The 21,573-nt window shown below is 41.7% G+C and overlaps 1 protein-coding gene across 1 annotated transcript in view; it reads left to right on the top strand.

Annotated features, from left to right (window-relative positions):
* The window catches only part of adgrl4 (adhesion G protein-coupled receptor L4), a 114,180-nt gene that overhangs the window by 5,453 nt on the left and 87,154 nt on the right, over positions 1–21,573 (top strand). Inside the window, exon 2 of the mRNA XM_039767842.1 lies at positions 992–1,138. Coding sequence (XP_039623776.1) covers positions 992–1,138 — 147 coding nt within the window. The remainder of the gene's footprint in view (positions 1–991; positions 1,139–21,573) is intronic.

Raw genomic sequence — 21,573 nt, 5'->3', positions numbered from 1 at the left:
GGAAAGAAAAGAGAGAAGAGGTATTGTGTTTATTATACCCTATTGTGAAGGATTTAGCTGATAAACAAATTATTTACTTGAACCTGAAACTGTGCCCATGTGGCGGTGTCTGAGAAGGTTGCAGTGCCCCTTACTGGTCACTTTGACGTTATTGCTGTTCGCTTGTATCCTGTACCACCTGAGGATGTTCCACAAGGTCTCCCATTGTTTGCAGTCAAATCCTCTAATATATATATGGGGTGGTGTTCCTTTCAGTGGTCTGCTCCAGAATCTGTCTCAGGACAAAACAATTGGTCAATAACCAAACGATATTTGGCCCTGTTAAATCTAACAGGCTTACTATACCCAAAGATTGCACTGCTTGGTTTTCACCCAGTTACTCTCTCTTACATTGTAAGGATGAATTGAAGAAGCTTTGTGTAAGACTAAAGGGATGGAAAGCAGGGGTGGACTGGCATGCATAGTTGGGTTATAGATGATATTTCCTTACCTTGTTGGGATGCCCTCATAATGGACAAAGTGCACTGATGGATGGGCATCTCCTCTTGGTGTCCGGTTGCCTCCCCGGGACATGTGGTCTACTAGTTTGCCCCCATTTGGGCTCTGGCATGGCTGCCTAGGAATTGTAGTCCATGTGTGCAGCACTGTTGGGGTCCTTGGGTACCAATTAAGGATGCTGCCAGGAGGAGGTTCCCCTGTCGTAGTGAAGTTCCATCTGACCGAAAGTATTGTGGTAACAGAAGTACTCCCAGGTTTGGAAGGAAAAGGATCCGCTCCATCGCATTCATGAGAGTGGAGGAGGAAAACAAGGATAGTGGTGCTGATTTGGCTGAAAATGTAAAAAGAAAAAGTCTTTTTGTACCCTGGGAATTGTGTCTGTGCAGTTGAGTCTAGGTGGTCACAATCAAAAGTAAAAGGCCCAGAGTTATGTGGATGCCTTGCTGCCCGCCTTTGTCCATTCTAACTGTGCCCTTTGCCTTCATTTTCCCAGCCTGCTTTTCCAGTCTGATGGCTCCTTATCGCGCTGCTGCACTCTGCAATGCCTGCCATATGAATGCAACCTGTACCAACTACAATGGATCTGAAGGCTGTTACTGCAAGGCGGGATTCACTGGTGATGGAAATACTTTTTGTCAAGGTGAGAGGCATCACTGGTTATTTAAACTGAGTCAGAAAGAATGGCGGGACCACCTATTTGAAAAAAAAAAAGTGAACTTTTGGAGTTGTAAGTAGATGGATGAACCTATGTTGGTGGCACCATCGTTAGGTGCTGCGGCCTTAACTTCATCCTGCAGAAACCTGGGTTCAATCCACAACCTGCACACTATCTGAGTGGCATTAGCATGTCCTCCCCATGCTCTGGTGGAGTCTACTTTCTTTCCTCACCCAGTTATACTGAAGTTAGGGTGGTTGGTGTCTATAAAGTGTCCCATCTAGTGGTGGTTCCTGCCAGGACTGCTCAACAAGTGTGAGTTTGGGAAAGTGCTACCCATTCATTTAATTACCTGCCTATCCGGGACAAGGTGATGGCACCCATCCAGAATCCTCTGGTCTCAGGGGGCATGAACCAACCCTGAATGTTGATTCAAATAGTGAGCTATGAAAATCAAAGTGTGGATTTATGAATTTATGTTTATGATCTTGGGTGCCATGGTGGTGCTGTGATAGCACTGCCTGCCACCTTGCAGGAAGGAGACCGGGGTTTGCATCCTGGGTTTTCCCTACATGGAGACTGCATGTTCTCCTTGTGTCCATGTGTGTCTGCTCTTACAGTCCAAAGACATGCAGGTTTGGTGTACTGGCCCCTGATATATATGTGTGTGTGTGTTGAACTGGCACTCCCTCCAGGGCTGGTTTCTCTCTCGTGCCCGGTGCTGCATGTTCCCTGCAACTTTGAGCTGGATTAAACCAGTTTGAGAATGCTGTGTTATGTGTAACGTTTGTGCAATCCAACCTTTCCTGTATTTTGGACTTTTCTTCCTGCGTCCACATGTTTGGTTTTAGGCCCACGTGAGGCGATGGCCGCTCCTTCCCTTTTGGCTCGACTTTCGGAGGAAATGAGTCACAGCATACCTGACCTCCAGTTTAGGAAATGGTGGATGGAAAAGGGGAAAACTGCATCTCTGGGATTTGCAAAATTGCCTCATTTGCGAGGGGAGCTGATGTTATGCAGCCATCGGTGGGTGCGTTTAATGACTCTGGGAAATGGGAGCTCGTCTAAAAAAAAAAACACAAGGATTTGGAGTCTCCTGAGAAATGAATTGCGCTTGATTAAAAATGAATTGTAATGTGTAGTTGATTTGAGAAGGGGATGATGTGGTGGCACAATGTCCAGTGTCTCTATGATGAGTGTCTTTGTGGATTTCTTCTATGTATTTGGCACAGATGTGTGTGTTTAGGCTGCCCTGTGAAGGAAGGACTGCTGACCCACCCAGTGATCGTTTCTGCCTGCCTAACACTGTTGGACTAAATCTCTCCATGACACTGTAATGGGAGATGCACAAGAAAATGGCAGAACTGTTAGGAATCTCCAGAGACTTATATACAGGCTTTCTCCCAATGTTTTACATTTTTCCCAGATGCTTAAGTTTCCCCCCACATCCCAAAGATGATAAATATCCCTTATATGGGCACATATGGGCATATGTGCCCTGTCCTGGACTGGCAGACAGAGAATGTTCTTCTCTTGCTCCGAATGCTGTTGAAATAGGACCCTGCAATGGAAAAACGTGTTTTTAATAGTGTGGTGTGGTGCTTAGTCATGTTGTGCCACAGCTTCTTAGACGTCGCTTTAAATTCCAGTGTGCACATTGGTGGATTTGGTTTGCATTTCTCCCCACGTCTATGTGGATATTCTATGTCATCTTCACACATTTCGTAGACCGTAGGCCCAGCACTGGTGTGTATGTGACCTGTAATGGCCTGGTGACTCACCCAGAAGAGCCCCTCTTTATTCCCAACTAGCTGTGCTATACATCTAAGAGCTCTTGAAATCTAAGTAATCAATTTAGCCCTCAGTGTTAGCATTTGCAATGCACTATCTATTGGAATGTATTTCGATATGCATGTAATAATCAAATGCATTGCACTTTTCATTCCCACAATTGGCACATTACACTTATTTGTAAGAAAAAGTGCAATACTACAAATGAATGTGAGGCACCATCTGTTGGAATGACAAATGTAATGCATATGTCTCTCTTGTATGCCATTTGACATGGGGTTTGTAAAACCAGTGTTAATGTTTTGATGTGCCACTTGTTGGAGTGACAAATGCAGTGCATTGTATTACTAAAAATGTTTATGATGTGCCTTCTTTTGGAAATGACAAATACAGGGGGGTCCAGATCTAATTATGCAGATTTCAGATCGTCGGGATGACATTGATTTATGCGAGGACGATTCCAGTTCGGTGCAACAGCGATTCTTCATGTCATCAGTTCGCACACTTCTTGATGGTCTGGGATTTTTCCAGGGATTTTCTATGTAGTAAACTTAATAAGTTATAGTGTAATGAAAATTGCATAATTAGATCTGGACCACCCTATACAATGCATAGGTCTGTGTAATATGGCATTTCATATGGGATTTGTAAAAGCTTGTCCCATACCAAGCAGTGCTAATGTTTGTGATGTGCCATCTGTTGGAAACGACAAATGCAATGCATATGATTTATCCCGTTTGTTTTGGGATTTGTGAAATAGTGTTAATGTTTGTGATGTATCATTTGTTGGACTACAGGCAGTGCGGTGTAGTGGTTAAGGCTTTGGACTTTGAACCCTGTAGTTGTTGGTTCAAATCCCACTGAAACTGTGTGACAATGAGAAAGTCACTTGACCAGCCTGTGCTCTTATTGGAAAACCAAAAGAAATTTAACCAATTGTATCATGCAAGTTGCAAGTCAGCTAAAGAAGTAAATGTGCAATTCTCGTATATTTCGAGGCTTTATAAATGAGGCCCCTGTTCATGTCACACGTACCTCACCCCTTAAAGTAAGTGAGCTAAGCTCGCACGTCTCCGCGTTCTCATTCATGTGATCACGAGATTAGCCGATGGTGCATGTTCACGGACACTTCCTGGTTCCTACGCCTGACTAAACCCACAACCAACGCCTTTCAATAAAGCTGGAAAAGCGCAGTTTTTAAAACTTTGCCATCCTTTCCCTTCTTGCTGCTTTTAAACTAAAGACACAGAGCAAGCAACTCTAAAAATAAACGGACAGGCGGCAGCCGATACAACTACTTGAGGGCCCTTTGAAAAAAGACCCCCACAAGACCATCTGGAATGCATCATCCCTTTGCCACTGGCATCATCCTACACCCCTTCATGTGCGCCACAGAGAGAATTTATGCTGATGGGGGGCACATATACAACTAAATCATCCATACACATTAATGAATCAAGTGGAGCAGCATATACAATAAACAGTTGCAATGCACTATCTATTGGAATGTATTTCGATATGCATGTAATAATCAAATGCATTGCACTTTTCATTCCAACAATTGGCACATTACACTTATTTGTAAGAAAAAATGCAATACTACAAATGATTGCGATGCACCATCTGTTGGAATGACAAATGTAATGCATATGTCTCTCTTGTATGCCATTTGACATGGGGTTTGTAAAACCAGTGTTAATGTTTTGATGTGCCACCTGTTGGAGTGACACATGCAATGCATTGTATTACTAAAAATGTTTATGATGTGCCTTCTTTTGGAAATGACAAATACAGGGGGGTCCAGATCTAATTATGCAGATTTCAGATCGTCGGGATGACATTGATTTATGCGGGGACGATTCCAGTTCGGTGCAACGGCGATTCTTCATGTCATCAGTTTGCACACTTCTTGATGGTCTGGGATTTTTCGGGGGATTTTCTATGTAATAAACTTAATAAGTTATAGTGTAATGAAAATTGAAAATATGAAAATAGACAAGCACACACATACAGTGCCCCCCATAATGTTTTGGGACAAAGACACATTTTCCCCTGATTTCCTCGCTCTGCTCCACAGTTTAAAATTACAAATCAACTAATTCAGTCCTGTGATTAAAGTGCACATGACAGACATTCATTTAAAGGCATCTGTATACATTTTGGTCACAACATTTAAAAATGACAATGCTTTTTCTATATGGGCCCCCCATTTCAGGACATTATAAAACTGGCAGGTCTATTAAATCTTTGAGGCCTGAATATTTTTTCACACAGAAATCAACATAAAACGTCTGTTGCTGCAGGCTGCGGCTGCCGGTTTGCCAAGAACGTGGGGCAGGTTTGCTGCCAGGCTGTCTTCGCGTGGCTGGTGCAGCAGCAGCAGGGGTCACGGTTGCAGTGCATTGCAATCTGGTTTCTACCTCTTCCCATTGTTAAGTGGCAGTCCTGCTGGTGAACATTGCCATAGGCATGTCAGCTACATGAACCTGTTTAGCACCAACACGATTAGCTGGGGACCAGTCAGCTGAAGCTGGAACCTCACACTCATTTTCAAACACTTGTATCCAAATTGGAGTCCGACAATTCATAATCCAGATCAGAGATAATAGACAAAGCTTCATCCAAGGAGTGTTTTGCTTTACACATTCGCTTTGATCTCTTGCCATTATGTCAGTGCCATTTTTGCTCTTGTTTGCGCCTTACTACTCACACAAGTGCAGGAAGTGCTGGAACTCGGTCAAACCAATGAAGCTAACTTTCCTTCTAGCAATGAGAGTCCAACTTAAACAAAACGGTTGGTTTACAGTCGATTACCATCGTCCTTTTGACAGAAGTCGACATCAGCCCTGAAAGGGTTAAAGCCGGTGTCATATTTAGGACTTTGTCGCATATCCGTCACATGCAGTAATTGCTTGAAGTCTCATGCAGCCACCTTCAGCTCAAGCTTGTTTCAGGGGGCTTGGCCCCTTAAGTTTTCTCTTAAGCATATGGAAGGCTTGATCAGTTGGATTTAAATCAGGGGTCTGGCTTGGTCATTCAAGAATTTGCCATTTTTTAACTTTGATAAACTCCCGCGTTGCATCAGCAGTGTGTTTGGCTCATTATCTTGTTGTAGGATGAAGCGTCGTCCATTGGAGGCCTTTACTGGAATTTGAGCAGATCAGAGGTTTCTACACACCTCAGAATTCATTGTGCTGTCAGCAGTCACAACATCAATGAAGAGAAGTGTGGCAAGACCTGTGGCAGCCATATATGCCCAAGCCATAACAGATGTTTAACAGATAGATAGATAGATAGATGTTAAAGGCACTATATAATAGATAGATAGATAGATAGATAGATAGATAGATAGATAGATAGATAGATAGATAGATAGATAGATAGATAGATAGATAGATAGATAGATAGATAGATGAGGTGGTCTACTCTGGATTTCAGGCAGTTTGTTTTTGTCTCTACACTTTGCTCTTGCCGTCACTCTGATGAGGTTCATCTTTGTCTCATCTGTCCACAAGACCTTTACCCAGAACTCTGCAGGCTCTTTTAAGTCCTTTATACCAAACTGTAATCTGGCCATCCTGTGTTTGTAGTTTGCATCTTGCAGTGTGTCGTCTGTGTTTCTGTTCATGAAGTCTTCTGCTGATAGTCGTCTCTGACACACACACACACACACACACACACACATCAGCCCCCTGAGGACTGTCTCTGATCTGTCAGACAGGCGTTTAGTGCTATACATTAATGTATCCACTCAGTTGTACACCAGCTTCAATACTGAATAAGTGTGCATTTCCATCTTCAGTGTTTGGTTCAGTACTTTCACACCTCTGGTCATTTCTAAGGGATCCCACTTGTGTCTGTTGACAGAGTCAAATGCATTTTTTAAATCTACATGGCGGGTATCTTGTATTCCAGGTCTTCTTCAATTATTCTGCAAATGGTTAGGTTCTGAGCCAACTGCAACTAAATAACAGCTATAATTAACAACAGTTTAAGAAACACGTGGTCGGCACATGGAGTGAGGCAACAAGCCCACATCCATCCAGCCATTCATTATCCAACCCACTATATCCTAACACAGGGTCACAGGGGTCTGCTGGAGCCAATGCCAGCCAGAACAGGGCACAAGGCAGGAACAAAACCCGGACTGGGTGCCAGCCCACTGCAGGGCACACACACCAAGCACACACAGCCCAAATTTTCATGTAACTTTTGTTCTTGTTTAACGTTATGAAATAAATAACAATACTAAAAAAGTTACGTATGAGCCTTTAAGAGTTACATACACATCCAGTGCCTTGCTTATATACTACCTTTAAAAATGGAGAGAAGTTTTGAATTAGGCAATTTCACTCACATTATACTGACACACTACAGGAGGCCAGGAATCAAAATGACTCATGTGCATTTTGAAGTTACATGCCAGTCCATGATCTTGGTGTTCATTTCCCTGAGATCTATCCTTAATGGAAAATTAATGAAAATTAATTTATCAGGCAGATGCAACCTGATAAACGTCCAGGTCGTCAGCGGATTACTCAGCGTGAGATGGCAGGTGCTTCAAGACGCTTACATTGAAATCATCATTGACGAAGGCGTCTCTCACAAGCTTATGGCTGATTTCTACTTCTGCTTTATCCCTGTGGCCTGTTCGGTTCCTGAACTATTATGGTGCTTTGTTTGTGGAGTTAGAGTGGTTTTTGTGAATTTCTGCTAGGTGGTGCAGTTTCGTGTGATAGTTCAAAGATATGCAGTTACTCTAATCTAAACTTGCCAACAGGAGGGTATGGTTGAGTGTGCCCAACAATGATCTACGCCAGGGGTGTCCAGTTCCACTCCTAGAGGGCCGCAGTGGCTGCAGGTTTTCATTCGGACTCTTTTCCTACTCAGTGTCCAGTTTTCCCTGCTAATTAATTCCTTTTCCCTTCATTTAACTAGCCCTGTTTTAAGGATTCAGTGCTCTGATTTGCTTGTTTCTTCATTAAATGGCAGCCAAACAGAAATGATATGTGAAACGAGTCAGATGTGAAACAGATGACCAGCTAAATTGGAATGTCAAACTCCAGCCAATTTCACTCCAACCAGTTTCTTAATGAGTTGCTGTTAATTAAAGTCGTTACTGAATATCATGACTTGTTGCTGCTCTCATTCTGCCACAGCAGACTGTTGATTTTCTGTTTTTTCTAAGACCACTGTCATGATGTTTTGGGTGACCTGAGCAGACCAACATGACCGAGGCCTTCACCTTTGTTTATTTTCAGGTTATCTGGTCATGTGGCAGCTTGTGTTGTGTCTTGTTATTATTTGGCTGCTCATTAAGGAGAAAGAAACAACTATGGGGTCTGAGTCACATCAATTAAAATGAAGGCAAAATAAGTTAATTAGCAGCAAAAACAGCTCACTAATTAAAAAGATGCTCAGAATGAAAACCTGCAGCCACTGCAGCCCACCAGGACCAGAGTTGGACACCCCTAGTCTACGCCATAGCTGTGTGCTTAGGCTACATTGTCAAAAGCAGTTTATACTTCTGTGTTGCGCCAGCCCCACAAGCACGTGACTGAACACTAGTCGGTGGTGTTTGTAGCATGCAAGAAAAGCAAATGATCCCTTAAAATGCAGGCAGCTTTTCCCCTCACCACTCCTCATGCTACATATTTTCTTCCACATATGTACATATTTGTCCCTCAAATTTTTCCAATTTTTTTCATACATTTGCCAACTTCCAAAGGAGAAGATGAATGGAATCGTCTGTCAGTAAATCTGTAATTACCAAACTGACCAGTCAGAGTTAAAGGGGTCTCATTTTTAACAAAGTGTGCATCAGGCTACGCCAGTGGTTCTCAACCTGTGGAGCAGGCCCCCCTAGGGGGGCGTGAAGTAACAAAAAGGGGGGCGTGAAGATATGAAACAAAGAAAACAAGAGTCAAAAATATGAAAAAAAATCTGTTGAAACCAAAACAAATTAACTTAAACTACATTCTGATACTAGAACAATAAATATACAGTTAGATAAATGTCGATAAAAGTTAAGTAGGTATAATAAAATATGCATCTACATTTCAAAAAAATGTTAGTGGAGGCACGATTAAAACTGTTATGAAAACTCGGGTCGCAAATACTTAACGGCTGAGAAACGCTGGGCTACACCATAGCTCCATAGCTCCATTAACCCTAACCCTAATCCTAACCATAATGCCTGATGTAGAATTGTAGATCAGCTTTTATGTGTTTGAGACGTGACATTTCGGTAAAAGCATTTCTGCGAAAAGAATCAAATCTCCGTCACAAGTGAAAAATGTAAAGAATTACAATTTTGGTTTTGAGTGTGTATCCTGTGAGGTCATTTTGATTACTGTTATTGATCTTACTGAAGCTCAAAATAGGTTACACCAAACATCACAATCAAGTACATTCTCTTGCTTATCACAAAGCTATACTTTTTTTTTTTTTTTATTAATTTTATTACAAAGCAATCAAGTTTTTACAAAAAGAAAAATTGAGTTAAGAACAGATCGATCCCCACCCCTGAGAGAGAGAGCAAGCCAAGCCGCGTTAAATTTTAAGGCTTGTAAACATACCTAAATTAATAAATTCTCTGTGCTTTATGAACTTATTTTAAAATATTACTAATTAGATCCTGCCGTGGTTTGAAAAAAGTCTGTACGGATCCTCTAACTGAGTATTTGATTTTTTCCAATTTCAAATAATATAACACATCAGTTTCCCACTGACTTAAAAGAGGAGAGTTTGGGTTCTTCCAGTTTATCAGAATAAGTCTGCGTGCCAAGAGTGTAGTGAATGCAATCACAATTTGTTTGTCCTTCTCCACCTTAAGCCCTTCTGGAAGACCCCCAAACACAGCTGTTAATGGGTTAGGAGGGATTGTGAGTCCAAGGCTATCTGAAAGGTAAGTAAACATTATTGTCCAGAATAATGTTAATTTGGTGTAGGCCCAGAACATGTAACCTAGTGAGGCTGGGGCTTGATTGCAATGTTCGCAGGTTGGATCATGCCCTGGAAACATATAGGAGAGTTTTAGTCGAGACAGATGTGCTCGATATATAATTTTGAGTTTTATAATTGTATGCTTTGCGCATATGGAGCTTGAGTGAATTCTCTGCATTGCTACTTTCCACTCCTTTTCTGATATATTAATTGAGAGATCTTTTTCCCAGTGTCCTCTTGGATCTTTGAAAGGGAGGGATTGTAAAATGATTTTATATATTGTAGAGATGGAGTCTGAGTCCTTGAGATTGAGCAATATTTTTTCCAGCATGGATGAGGGTGCAAGATGAGGAAAATCTGGAGGGTTCTGTTTAACAAAGTTCCTGAAGTTCCTCACAAAGCTATACTAATAACCCACAGGACGAAGCAATTGCAGGTTAAGGGCCTTGCTCAAGGGTCCAATGGAGTAGACTCACTTCTGGGGGGAGTCAGTGGAAGGAGTGACACTCCAGCCACTGTATATAACCTCGCACTGCTCCAGTGTGGTGCTGATGTGTCCAGTCCAAGTGGTTCATCATTTGGCGGGTTCGTGCTCCTAACCTATACTAATAAAATAGGAAATCATAAGGGCCATACTGGATATACAGGCAATATCGGACAAAATCGATTAAACAAATCTGCAACTAAATATGCTCCAAAGAATCCTGAAGTGAACAGAGTTGTGGTCACTAAATATATTTGAACAACACTGAAGTAAACACAGCTGTGGTTCCTAAATATATGCAAAAAAACCCAAAGTGAACAGAATTGCAGTGGCTGAATACGACAAAAAAAAACCCAAAGTGAACAGGCTTTTAGTTGTTAAATACATGCGTAAACATCCAGAAAATCACAGAGTTACTAAATTTACTTTGTGGCAAGCGTCTGGGGGTGGTACCCAGCCGGGACGCCTGGAAGGATCGAAGGAGGGATTTTGCCTCCTCCGGACCACGACGGGGCGACCGCCCTGGTGGCTATGGAAACCATGGGAAAGGAACATGGAAGCTCAACCCCATCTTTTTCCATATCACTCTCACTGCACCACTCGGAGTATTTATATCACTGTATCTGAGTGTGAATCACAGCAGCAGCTGATCGGAAAGAGAAATATCGGTATACAGCATCAAGCCCACGCTGCATGAGCCTTGGCAATAAGTTTCAAAGCCTTTCCTGTATGGACCTCGCGGTTCAGAAACAGTTTCATCCCAAGAACTATAAACGCACTCGATCAATGGCTCCTTGTAGAACTGTTTGTACTTATAAGTACAATCACCCAACTGTAAACTTGCACTACAGTTATAATATTACACAACCTGCGCCACTTTATAAAGCATGTATTTACATATGATGACGATATCATTTTTACGGTGAAATGCAGCAAAATATGTTGATTATATTATACAGATACAACTTTAACTTCATTTAAATAATCTGTATTGTTAATAATTAAACATGTGAGGACACGGTTCCACAGCACTAGCAAGTTCACGTATTGTTCCTGCTTTGCGCTGTATATTTACTGAGGCTGGCGCGACACTGGAAGGATAGACAGATAGAATAATTAAACACGTACTATGAAGCTACTTCAATGTTCCTTAAAAGTTTTGAAGAATCAGCGATCTAAGCTTACAGATGGCTTAACGTCTTTTACAGAGCTGATTGTGTGGCGATTGGGTATTTGGAGAAAGAAAAGTAAGGACAGGAATCGGAGGATAGTATGTTTGAAAGAGACAATACTGCTACAATAATTTCATCGAAGGTCACACACAATCAATGTTTAATAACATGCTTTCATTCCAGTCATCATGAAAATGACATCATGTATACATCTCAGTATTTTAATTATTCAGAGAGCTGTAATATCACTAATGTAATGGATTCTGTGTCCAGTCGGAGAAAGAGAAAGAACGGAAGCACGTAGTGATTCACACACATAGAGCACATTGAAGATCAAATACAAAACAAAGCATTTAACAGGCTACTTTAGTTACGATGGGATTTGAGAAACTAGTAAATCATACGATTTTAAGATGAAGTTTATGTTCTACTTCAATGACAAAATAAACTACGTGATTAAAGTGGATATTTTTCGAGATTGAAGTTAACATTTTGTGCTTTTTTCCTACTCTGTGCCTTTTTTTCTTACTGCACCCTAATAAGCTTCCATATGACACTCAGACGGTGGGCTACGTCTCACCTTTTCACGCCAACTTTGATATGTGACTTCTTATTTATGCCGGGCACCGTGCAACTTTGTGAACGTAAGCTTTCAAGTTTCTCCAACACGCTATGTCACTCGATCAACTTCCTTTTGTTGATTATACCACTGTATAAACTAACAAATAGTACGTTTTTCTTTGCCTCCACTTGGTGTTCGCTGAAATTCTTATATTTTCCCTCTTGCTTTTTCCATTGCTTTTTCACAGAACGCTGAGCTTAAGGTCTATTTATATTGATTTGCATATTCAAAGAGGCGTAATTCTGAGAGGAGACGGGGCGGGACAGCAGGCGCGTGCACATGTGTTAGTTTTCACGCTGATCGGGATTTATGGAGTGGAAGAACGTGGAAGTTGGAGTGCGCACAGATTCCTGCATCTGGAACTTTCTGTGCGTAAGCACATTTCGGCTTTTGTGCTTACGTCATGTTATAGTGCGAGTTCTACGCATTGCGTTATGCATGAGGCCCCAGGACTGAAGTTGGAGACCCCTTGTCTATGGTAATTGTATTTCATTTTTATTAAATGTAAAGTTTTTGAAACAGATACTCAATGGAAAGTTAAAATCTTGAAATCTCAAGCTAAAATTGTTGGCTGGAATGGACCATGATGGATATCAGGCCACTGTTTGCTGGTAAATTTTTAATCCTTACAATCTTTGGACAATGTAGCTGTGAGGCAGTTTTTAGCATCAGGTCAGAGACATTGAGCAGGCATTCTGGTCTACTGAGAGAGGACCTTGACTTGAGGATGTGTCCTCCTTCGAAACTGGTCTGAGAATGGTGCGGAAAAACAGTTATCAACTGCAATTTATTCATGTTTCATTATGTTGCAGCCTTGTGCTAAAATCATTCAATTTCCTCCTACATCAAACAACACTCAATACCCCAGAATGTGACAAAGTGAAAACAGAATTTTAGACATTTTTCCCATAATGCTTTCAGAGCAAGAAACCTTCCAGTTGGTATTTAGTGCTAGACACACCTCAGTGTGTTTCATCCCTTCAGCAAACAATTTTTACCTTGAACTTTTCAACTAAGCACAATCCTAATCACTAGGAGGAAGGAAGCTGCTATTGTTCTCCAGAACATGGAAGTTGTTTAATGATGAGTGAGCTCCCTGCAGCCTCTGGTGCTTGTTGCTTAGAAATGGAAACTGTGCCGTGTGCTGGAAACGACAACCTGCTGCTAACTCAATGCCAGATTTGTCCCGTGGTATTCTTTTCATAAACCCATCCTTACCGCCTGCAGGAAATTTGTGGATTTTCATGAAAGACAACAAATTTGAACCAAAACTTACAAGAAGTAAAATTAACATATGATCTCAATGACCAATTGGCCATTTTCAGAGCTACTCAGTCTGGGCCAGGGTCACAAAAGACTAAGCCTGCAGTATATTGGCAGTAAATAACATTTAAACATACATATATATTAACTTAACAATCAATTTTAAATTAGTTTATTGGATTCATGATCATCTCAGGTCTTAAATAGCTCTCCCCAGTGCACATCTAGCTAAGGAGGTGTGTGGCCACCTTGATTCAATGTGGTTGTGTGTAACACTGGAGAACCTTAAGGAACTGTGCTGTGTCCTTTTCTGTTTAACCTCTACCAGCTCCTGCCATGTACAGAAGTTCTCAGACGACTCCTCCACCATAGTTGTATTGATAATAAAGAGATGAGTCACAATACAGGAGACTGGTGGAAGAACTTCATCTTGTAGTGCACGGATAACCACCTGCATATCGACGTCAACAAGACACAACTCCAGATGGTCTTCTGCAATAGTCCTTACAGAGAGCCACAACAGCGAGCACATCAGATACAGTAGATAGATAGATAGATAGATAGATAGATAGATAGATAGATAGATAGATAGATAGATAGATAGATAGATACTTTATTAATCCCAAGGGGAAATTCACATAATCCAGCAGCAGCATACTGATAAAGAACAATATTAAATTAAAGAGTGATAACAATGCAGGTATAACACACAATAAATTTGAATAATTTTAATGTCCCCGGGTGGAATTGAAGAGTCACATAGTGTGGGGGAGGAACGATCTCCTCAGTCTGTCAGTGGAGCAGGATGGTGACAGCAGTCTATTGCAGAAGCTGCTCCTCTGTCTGGAGATGAAACTGTTTAGTGGATGAAGCGGATTCTCCATGATTGACAGGAGCCTGCTCAGCGACCGTCACTCTGCCACGGATATCAAACTGTTCAGCTCCGTGCCTACAATAGAGCCTGCCTTCCTTACCAGTTTGTCAAGGCCTAAGGCGTCCCTCTTCTTTATGGTGCCTCCCCAGCACACCACTTTCTTCGGAGGTTTTGTCAACGTGCTCACCTTGCTTGTGTGTTAGCGGCTAAGCAACTTTGTCTTTCTTTGGAGGGTTCGCTTAGCTGACATGTTCACATCACTTGTGCATTAGTGACTAAGTGACTTTGTCTTTCTTCCAAGGTTTTGTTTTGCCGACATGCTCACCTTGCTTGTGTGTTAGCGGCTAAGCAACTTTGTCTTTCTTCTGAGGTTTTGCTTTGCTGGCATGTTCACATCACTTGTGTATTAGCAGCTAAGCGACTTTGTCTTTCTTCTGAGGTTTCACTTTGCTGACGTGTTCACATCACTTGTGCATTAGCGGCTAAGTGACTTTCTCTTTCTTCTGAGGTTTCACTTTGCTGACATGTTCACATCACTTCGAATTTGTCTTTCTTCGGAGGTTTTGCTTTTCCAATGTGCTCCCCTCGCTTCGGTATTAGTGGCTAAGCGAGTTTCTGTTTCCTCACCCCGACTCCACCTCTCACTTCCGGGCCGGACAGACACACACAAACACAATTCCACGCATAGACATTTATATACAAGATTATCCTTTACAGCACCATAGTGTTCCTTGCAGTTTGTATTATGTATTATTATCATACAGTATTTAATTCAGTCATGTTAAATTTTATTTTCAACAGATATTTCCTTTTATTTTCCCCGCTCTCTGTTTTGTTAAAAGAAACCACACATACACATTCATTAATATACAGTATGTCATTTATATAGTCATCATTATCTAACCCTGGTGTAAACAAATTCTAAAGATATGACCGGCATTGATTTGGATTTTAATAAATAATTATTTGGACTTCTCCTCTTTCTGACTGTTCTTGTTGGACAACCTTTGGCGATTGTGCTTTGTGAAGGAAGCCGGGGCACCAGCAAACCCCAAACCCCCTGCACAAACACACACGGAAGTCCCGGGTTCAAATAAAGGTGTGTTTATTCAAGACAAGACACAATACCTCCACAAAGTAACACAAAAGCACAGGTTCCTCTCTCTCCACAATCCAACTCCTCTCCACTGCTCCACTCACCACCGCACTGCCCTCCTTCAGTTGAGTGTTGACCTCAGTCCTCCCGTCTCCCTGGAAAGCATGTGCGGTCCCTTTTATTATGGACCTGGGTGTACTTTTGGTGACAGAGCGATTGCCCGATGGAAGCACTTCTGGGTCATGTGTAAGTCTATTACAACAAGGAGCTTGTCTCCCACCCAGTGACCCCAGAAGGGCTGCTTTGCTGGACTACATCTCCTGGCATGCCCTGCTGGCTTCCCACTGGGTACTGATATCCAGGGCCGATGTCATCTAGCGTGCTGGGAGAGTAAAAACCCCCAGCAACATTTCTTTTCAGTGGTCTGTCCATCCATCCCTGTTGGTCTTTCCTTCCAGGTCTGATACCTTTTTCCTCCCCGGCCAGGACGTCTATATGTCTGTTAGGAGCCTCCCATCCGGGTAAGGAACCATCCAGCCCATGTGACATCTACAGCTTATTATAAAGAAGTTCATCTAAAGAATCAGTGAGGTCACAAGTTGAGTCTAATTATTCAACACCTCCATAACAATGTAAATAAAATGTACTATTGTTATTATTATCATTAGTTATTATGGTGGTGATCTTCCAGTGTGTTAAGGCACCCCTGAGACCAGTCACCATCCAGGGGGCGGAAGTGGTAGAGAGCACCCATGTGAATAGCAAACTGGACTGGTTTGACAATGCAGTGGTGATGTGGAAGAAGGGCCAGAACAGACTGCTCTTCCTGAGGTGACTCTGGTCTTCTGATGTGTGCAGCAAACTTCCAGTCCGTTGTAGCCAGTGTGACGTTGTACGCTGTGGTGCCATTGCAAACAAACTTATCATCAAAGCCATCTCCATCACAGGGCTAACCTTGGACACTCTGGAGGCCATTGTGGAAAAAGAGGATGCTGGAAATCCGATGCCATCAGGGGCCATTCTGCCCTTGCCTTCTAGTGGGAGCTCTTTCAGCCACAGGTTCATTCCTCTGCTTTGTTTCTGCCTACTGCCATTGGGCACTTCAATGCTTTCTGCCAACATCTTTTCTTCCACTCCAGCCAGAAACCATAGGATGATAGTACAGACACATTATTAGCATGATATTTATTGCGTTACTGCATAGGTTGTAATCTGTCGTCTCATATTGTACTTTGAGTTTCGGTGTATTTTATATTTTCTTTGAGGTATAAATTAGAATTTCCTATTATGGAGTAATGAAACATATCTAATCTAACCTAATGAGACGTTCCTCGCTGGCCTACCGTCTCGATGAAGCCTTTTCCGGACACATCGTGTTGAATGCTCTGGTGTCTCTACCGTAACACTTTTGGAACATCGCCACGTTTGACTTTCCCGTTTAGCCCTCAAGGTTATTTGTCTATGTTTATCTCACCTTCAGGATACCGCTTACATTCTTTCTAAAGCTTCTTTTCCTGTAGTTTGAAAAGACAGGAACTCCTGCTAGGACTTCAAACTCATCAGCTGCCTGTTATTCTCTCAGTCTTTGCCTGCTTTGAATTTTACTGTGGCTGACTCTTCTAAAGTAAATTACAGCCATATTTGTTAACCCAGTAAAGTTTCTGGCTGTTCATGGACCCTCTGGTACAGACATGTGTGATAAAAGAACTAACATCAGTGAGGTCGTTATGAGGAAAACACCCATTCAGACTCACATCGGATCAATGTAGTGGTGCCTACTAGGCAAGTGTATGGAATTAGGGTGAGCATTGGACAGCCAGGATGCAATTCCTGCAACCTTCTAATTTTATTCTCCTGCATGTTGACTTGTGAAAAGTTACTATGTTCTTCAAATTTATCCATTCATTTCTGAATTTGCTTATTCCACTTTTGGATGCAAGTTTAATTGGAATACTGGTCTACAACATGACAGTTGCTGGGTGAGAAATCCAATGAAAAGTTCTCAAAGGGAATATCTATTGCTGACCATTAAAGCTTCCATACCACAAAAGACATGAGATATCAAAGCGATATTTACAGGGCAGATTATTTATGACACATGGCACACATGTTTAGAGGCATTGGGCTCGTACATAGTCTGGCATGGATGTGTATTTGCTGTATGGCGTGCCATACTCCCCTTATATGTGCTTAACGTTTATCCATGCTAAGCACTGGTTGTTTCAGGTATGCCAGTCATCATCCAACAATGCCCCAGATGTGTTAGAAGGGCGGTAAATGTGGTGAATATTTGGGCCAGGAACTATATAAGCTGTTTTGTACCACATGTGGTTGAGCATTGTCCTGTTAGAAAATGTCACCAGGGAACCTCTGCAGATAGGGTATCACCTTCGCCTCCAACATCTCTGTGATGTATCACTGACTGGTCAAGGTACCAGCAATGCTTATGAGGCAAGAATGGAAGTGGAATCCAATGAAACCCACACCATAACACCTGGTGCTGGGCCCATATGGTGCTACAGTACCTATACCTCAGGGAGTCTTTCATCACAGTGCCTCCATACACAGATCTGTCCATCATGGTGTGTTAAATTGACTCAAAAGAAAAATGTGATACCAGTCATGGTGTCATTGCCAGTATTATTGGCACCTTTGCAGTCACAGATGCCAGTGGTTGTGAATTAGGGTTATCCAAAGCAGTGTTCATGTGACAGATCCTAGCTGTTGAGCTTAGGGTCTGTAATGGGACTGTTAAGGTCCACTACCACAATAATAATAACAATAATAATAATAATAATAATAATAATTCTTTACATTTATACAGGTAGTTGTTAACTTATGACCTATGTGTCTTACGACCATTCGACTTACAACTGCTTACTGTTCCTCACAGGTAAGTGTCAGTTTCCACCACACCAGCACCGTATGCCATGACACATTTATCTCTGTCTCGGTTTATTACTTGCATTGATTTCGACTATGTTTACATTTGTTTTACAATTACAAGAAAAAAGGCAATTGATCTTGACATAAAAATGAAGGCGATCAAGCAGTGTGAGAGAGGAAAGAAAGCGAACGCGATCGCATGTGACTTTAAGCTTTCCCCATTGTTACCAATGTTCAACGAACGCATTGTACTACTGCAACCTGGCTTTGAATTTGATTAACCTCTGAAGCTTCTGCATTGTGACTCACAATGTACCGCTTTGTGCAAACTGCCACGACACCACACTGAACTCCTTTATCTGTTAATGTTTATTATTAGTAGGCTGAAATGTTAAAACAGAAAATATACAAGGGCTCAGACTCTGCCGTTACAATTCCTCCTCTCACAGTTAATATAATGAACACTGGGAGAGACTCATGCTGATGACATAACATATAATACACAAAGAAAGGATTAGTGAAGCTGTTAAAGGTTCTGCACCCATGCAAGCAATCGGAATATCAAAACAAAATTATAAAATAAAAAAAATTATTTACACAATAAAAAAATGATAGAAAATCTACACAATGTGCTAAAAATGATGATAAAAAGAATATAAAGCGAACAATATGACTTAAGGGACATCCTATACAGTACTATACATATGGTCAGGTATGAATACACATACTGGTCCGTCTTACATCCATTACTTAGGACCAGTCTGTTGGAACCAAAAGTGGTTTTAAGGTCGACAACTACTGTTTTTTCTCACCACTCAAAGTGCTTTTCATAGTGAGTGGGGAGCCACCTGAATGATGCAATGGCAGCCATTTTTGCACCAGTACAGTCACCAACACATTAGTTGTTAGGTGATGAGAGAGATGGCCAATTAGAGACAGGGGATGATTAGGGTGCCACAATAATTTGGCCATGGAGGGCAATTTAGCCTGGACATCAGGATACACCCTGCTTTTTACAAAGAAGGTCCAGGGATCTTTTATGACCACAGAGAGTCAGGACCTCAATGTTATGCACCATTTTTACAGCACAGTATCCCCGTCACTGCATTGGGAAAACACATTCAGACCAGAAGGTAAGCACCCCCTGCTGGCCTCACCAACACATCTTCCAAAAGCAACCCAGGTCTTTCCTAGATGATCTTCTATCTGAGTACTGGCGGGGAATGAACATGCTTAGCTTCAGGTGGATGACCTTTACTGAAGTGCATACGGCATGTCTGCCATGTACACGAGATGTCTGTCCTTCTATACATTTGTACATTGAGGTGCACTGGACCCTTCATTTTGTTGTGTCCATCCCTTCTCTACCCAATGATACTATAACTGTCCAACACAAATGCAGATGTCTTGGAAGAATATTACACAGTTCAGCATTCCTACAATTCTCCCTCACTGCAATTCCGAGAGCTGTGAGGATTGGCTGTCACCCTTTTCTCCGGGTTCATGTTTGGTTCCTAAGGATACACAAAGTTCCAGCAGTCACTCAGTGAAGTTCACACTGCAGGCACCTTTGATACCCACTCAGGAGAAGCCCAGAAATGGCACACATCGTTGGCATACCATCTGTACCATGCTTTTGTAATCATTTTCACACTCTACCAGGACCTATCCATCCTGCAAATTTTTCCCAATGTTGCCATTTTAATGGCCAGCAGATGGTGAATGGGCCAGGATTTGCAGCAGCAGTTCTAACCACTACATCATTTAAAAAAAAAAAAAAACTGCCAAAGTTCATGTTTTTCTATTTTATTAAGAAAGCTGTTTAGGGACACCACAGTTCCTGCCACACGGAAACGAAAGGCACATGCCTCGTAGAACTAACTGTTCAATTCAGCATCCTGTACATCATCAGTTTCCCATTTGCTGCTTAATGGCCATCTTTGTTTGTTTATAACTGTTTTATAAACAGTCCCACTATAGTGCGTGGTAGACTCGGTTTCCATGATGGCCTTAAATGGGATACAATGTAAACAGACCTTAAAGGAAGTGCTGCTGTCTGTCTGCGAGTGGTGACCATTCACTTCCTCCAGATCTTGTTTTGAAAAGCACGTGAGACTTCCCAGATAAGACAACAGCTCTGCTTAAAGCTTTTAGTGAAAATCCTCATTTAATCGGAGGCTTTGCACACACCGCGTTTTCACTGGGCTGATCCTGATGAGGCTGAAGACAAATAAGATTCAGGATGAAATAACAATCATAATATTCTAATTAAAAGGGAAGCTGAAAAGAACAAAGAGCTTGCCAGCACCATCATCTGGAAATAAGTGATAAAAAGTTATTCCCTTGACGGTGCCATGTCAGGTTTGTTGATTATCATAATTAATGGCTGTTATAACAGACTGTACAATCAACTGAAATAACAAAATTATGTACAAGAAAAAAAATTGTAAGTAGGCGTTATGCCCTAGGAACCAAGTTACCAGAACTATTCTATAACGTTTCAGTAATTATTTACCATTCTGATGTTCATTTTTCTGATGATAAAATAGGTCATTACGATAGAAATTGATGAGAAGAATTCATAATTTATTGCAGAATTGCTAGATTTAAGGGTTCCTACAGAGTGTCTTTTTCTCTTGCCCGATTTGTCTCAAAAATGAATCAGCACATCGTCATCTCATAACAGGCTTGAGTTTCGAGTTTGGTATTTTTCCATCCAGTCGTTTTAGCTTTAGACCGTCCTCAAGAAACTGAGATACACACTCAGACAGACACACACCCATCATCGAGATATCAATGTTTTTGGTATCTGGGGACCCTAAAATGTCGAGATCCGTCAAAAAAATTGACATTTTTGATGAATCTATAGCTTTTGCTCCTCCCCCACAGATGATCGGTTATGGTGGGGTGCAAAGCAAAAACAGACATCTGCAAGGAGAAACACCATTACCGCTCACTGACACCATGAGTCTGAATATTGTGGGAGTGAGGGAGTAGAAATGCACTAGACCTCATCATGGCAGCTGTACCTGTTAATCGCCTCTGCATGTTTCACTGATATTGCCAGCTGGATGAAAGAGCACCATTTTTTCAGCTCAACCTGGCAAAGATGAACCTTCTTGTTATCCCAGCTCCTCCATCTAATTACCACCCCATCTCTGTTCAACTCGGTTCATTTTTGCTAAGCCACGTCATGTCTGTATGTAAAGCTTGGGCTGGTGATTGATGACCAGCTGATCTTTACTGACCATGTTGTAATTGTCTCTTGGTCTTGCAGATTCAATCTA

Source organism: Polypterus senegalus, chromosome 10, assembly GCF_016835505.1.
Source record: "Polypterus senegalus isolate Bchr_013 chromosome 10, ASM1683550v1, whole genome shotgun sequence".
NCBI lineage: Eukaryota > Metazoa > Chordata > Cladistia > Polypteriformes > Polypteridae > Polypterus > Polypterus senegalus.
This window is presented reverse-complemented; position numbering and strand designations above follow the sequence as displayed.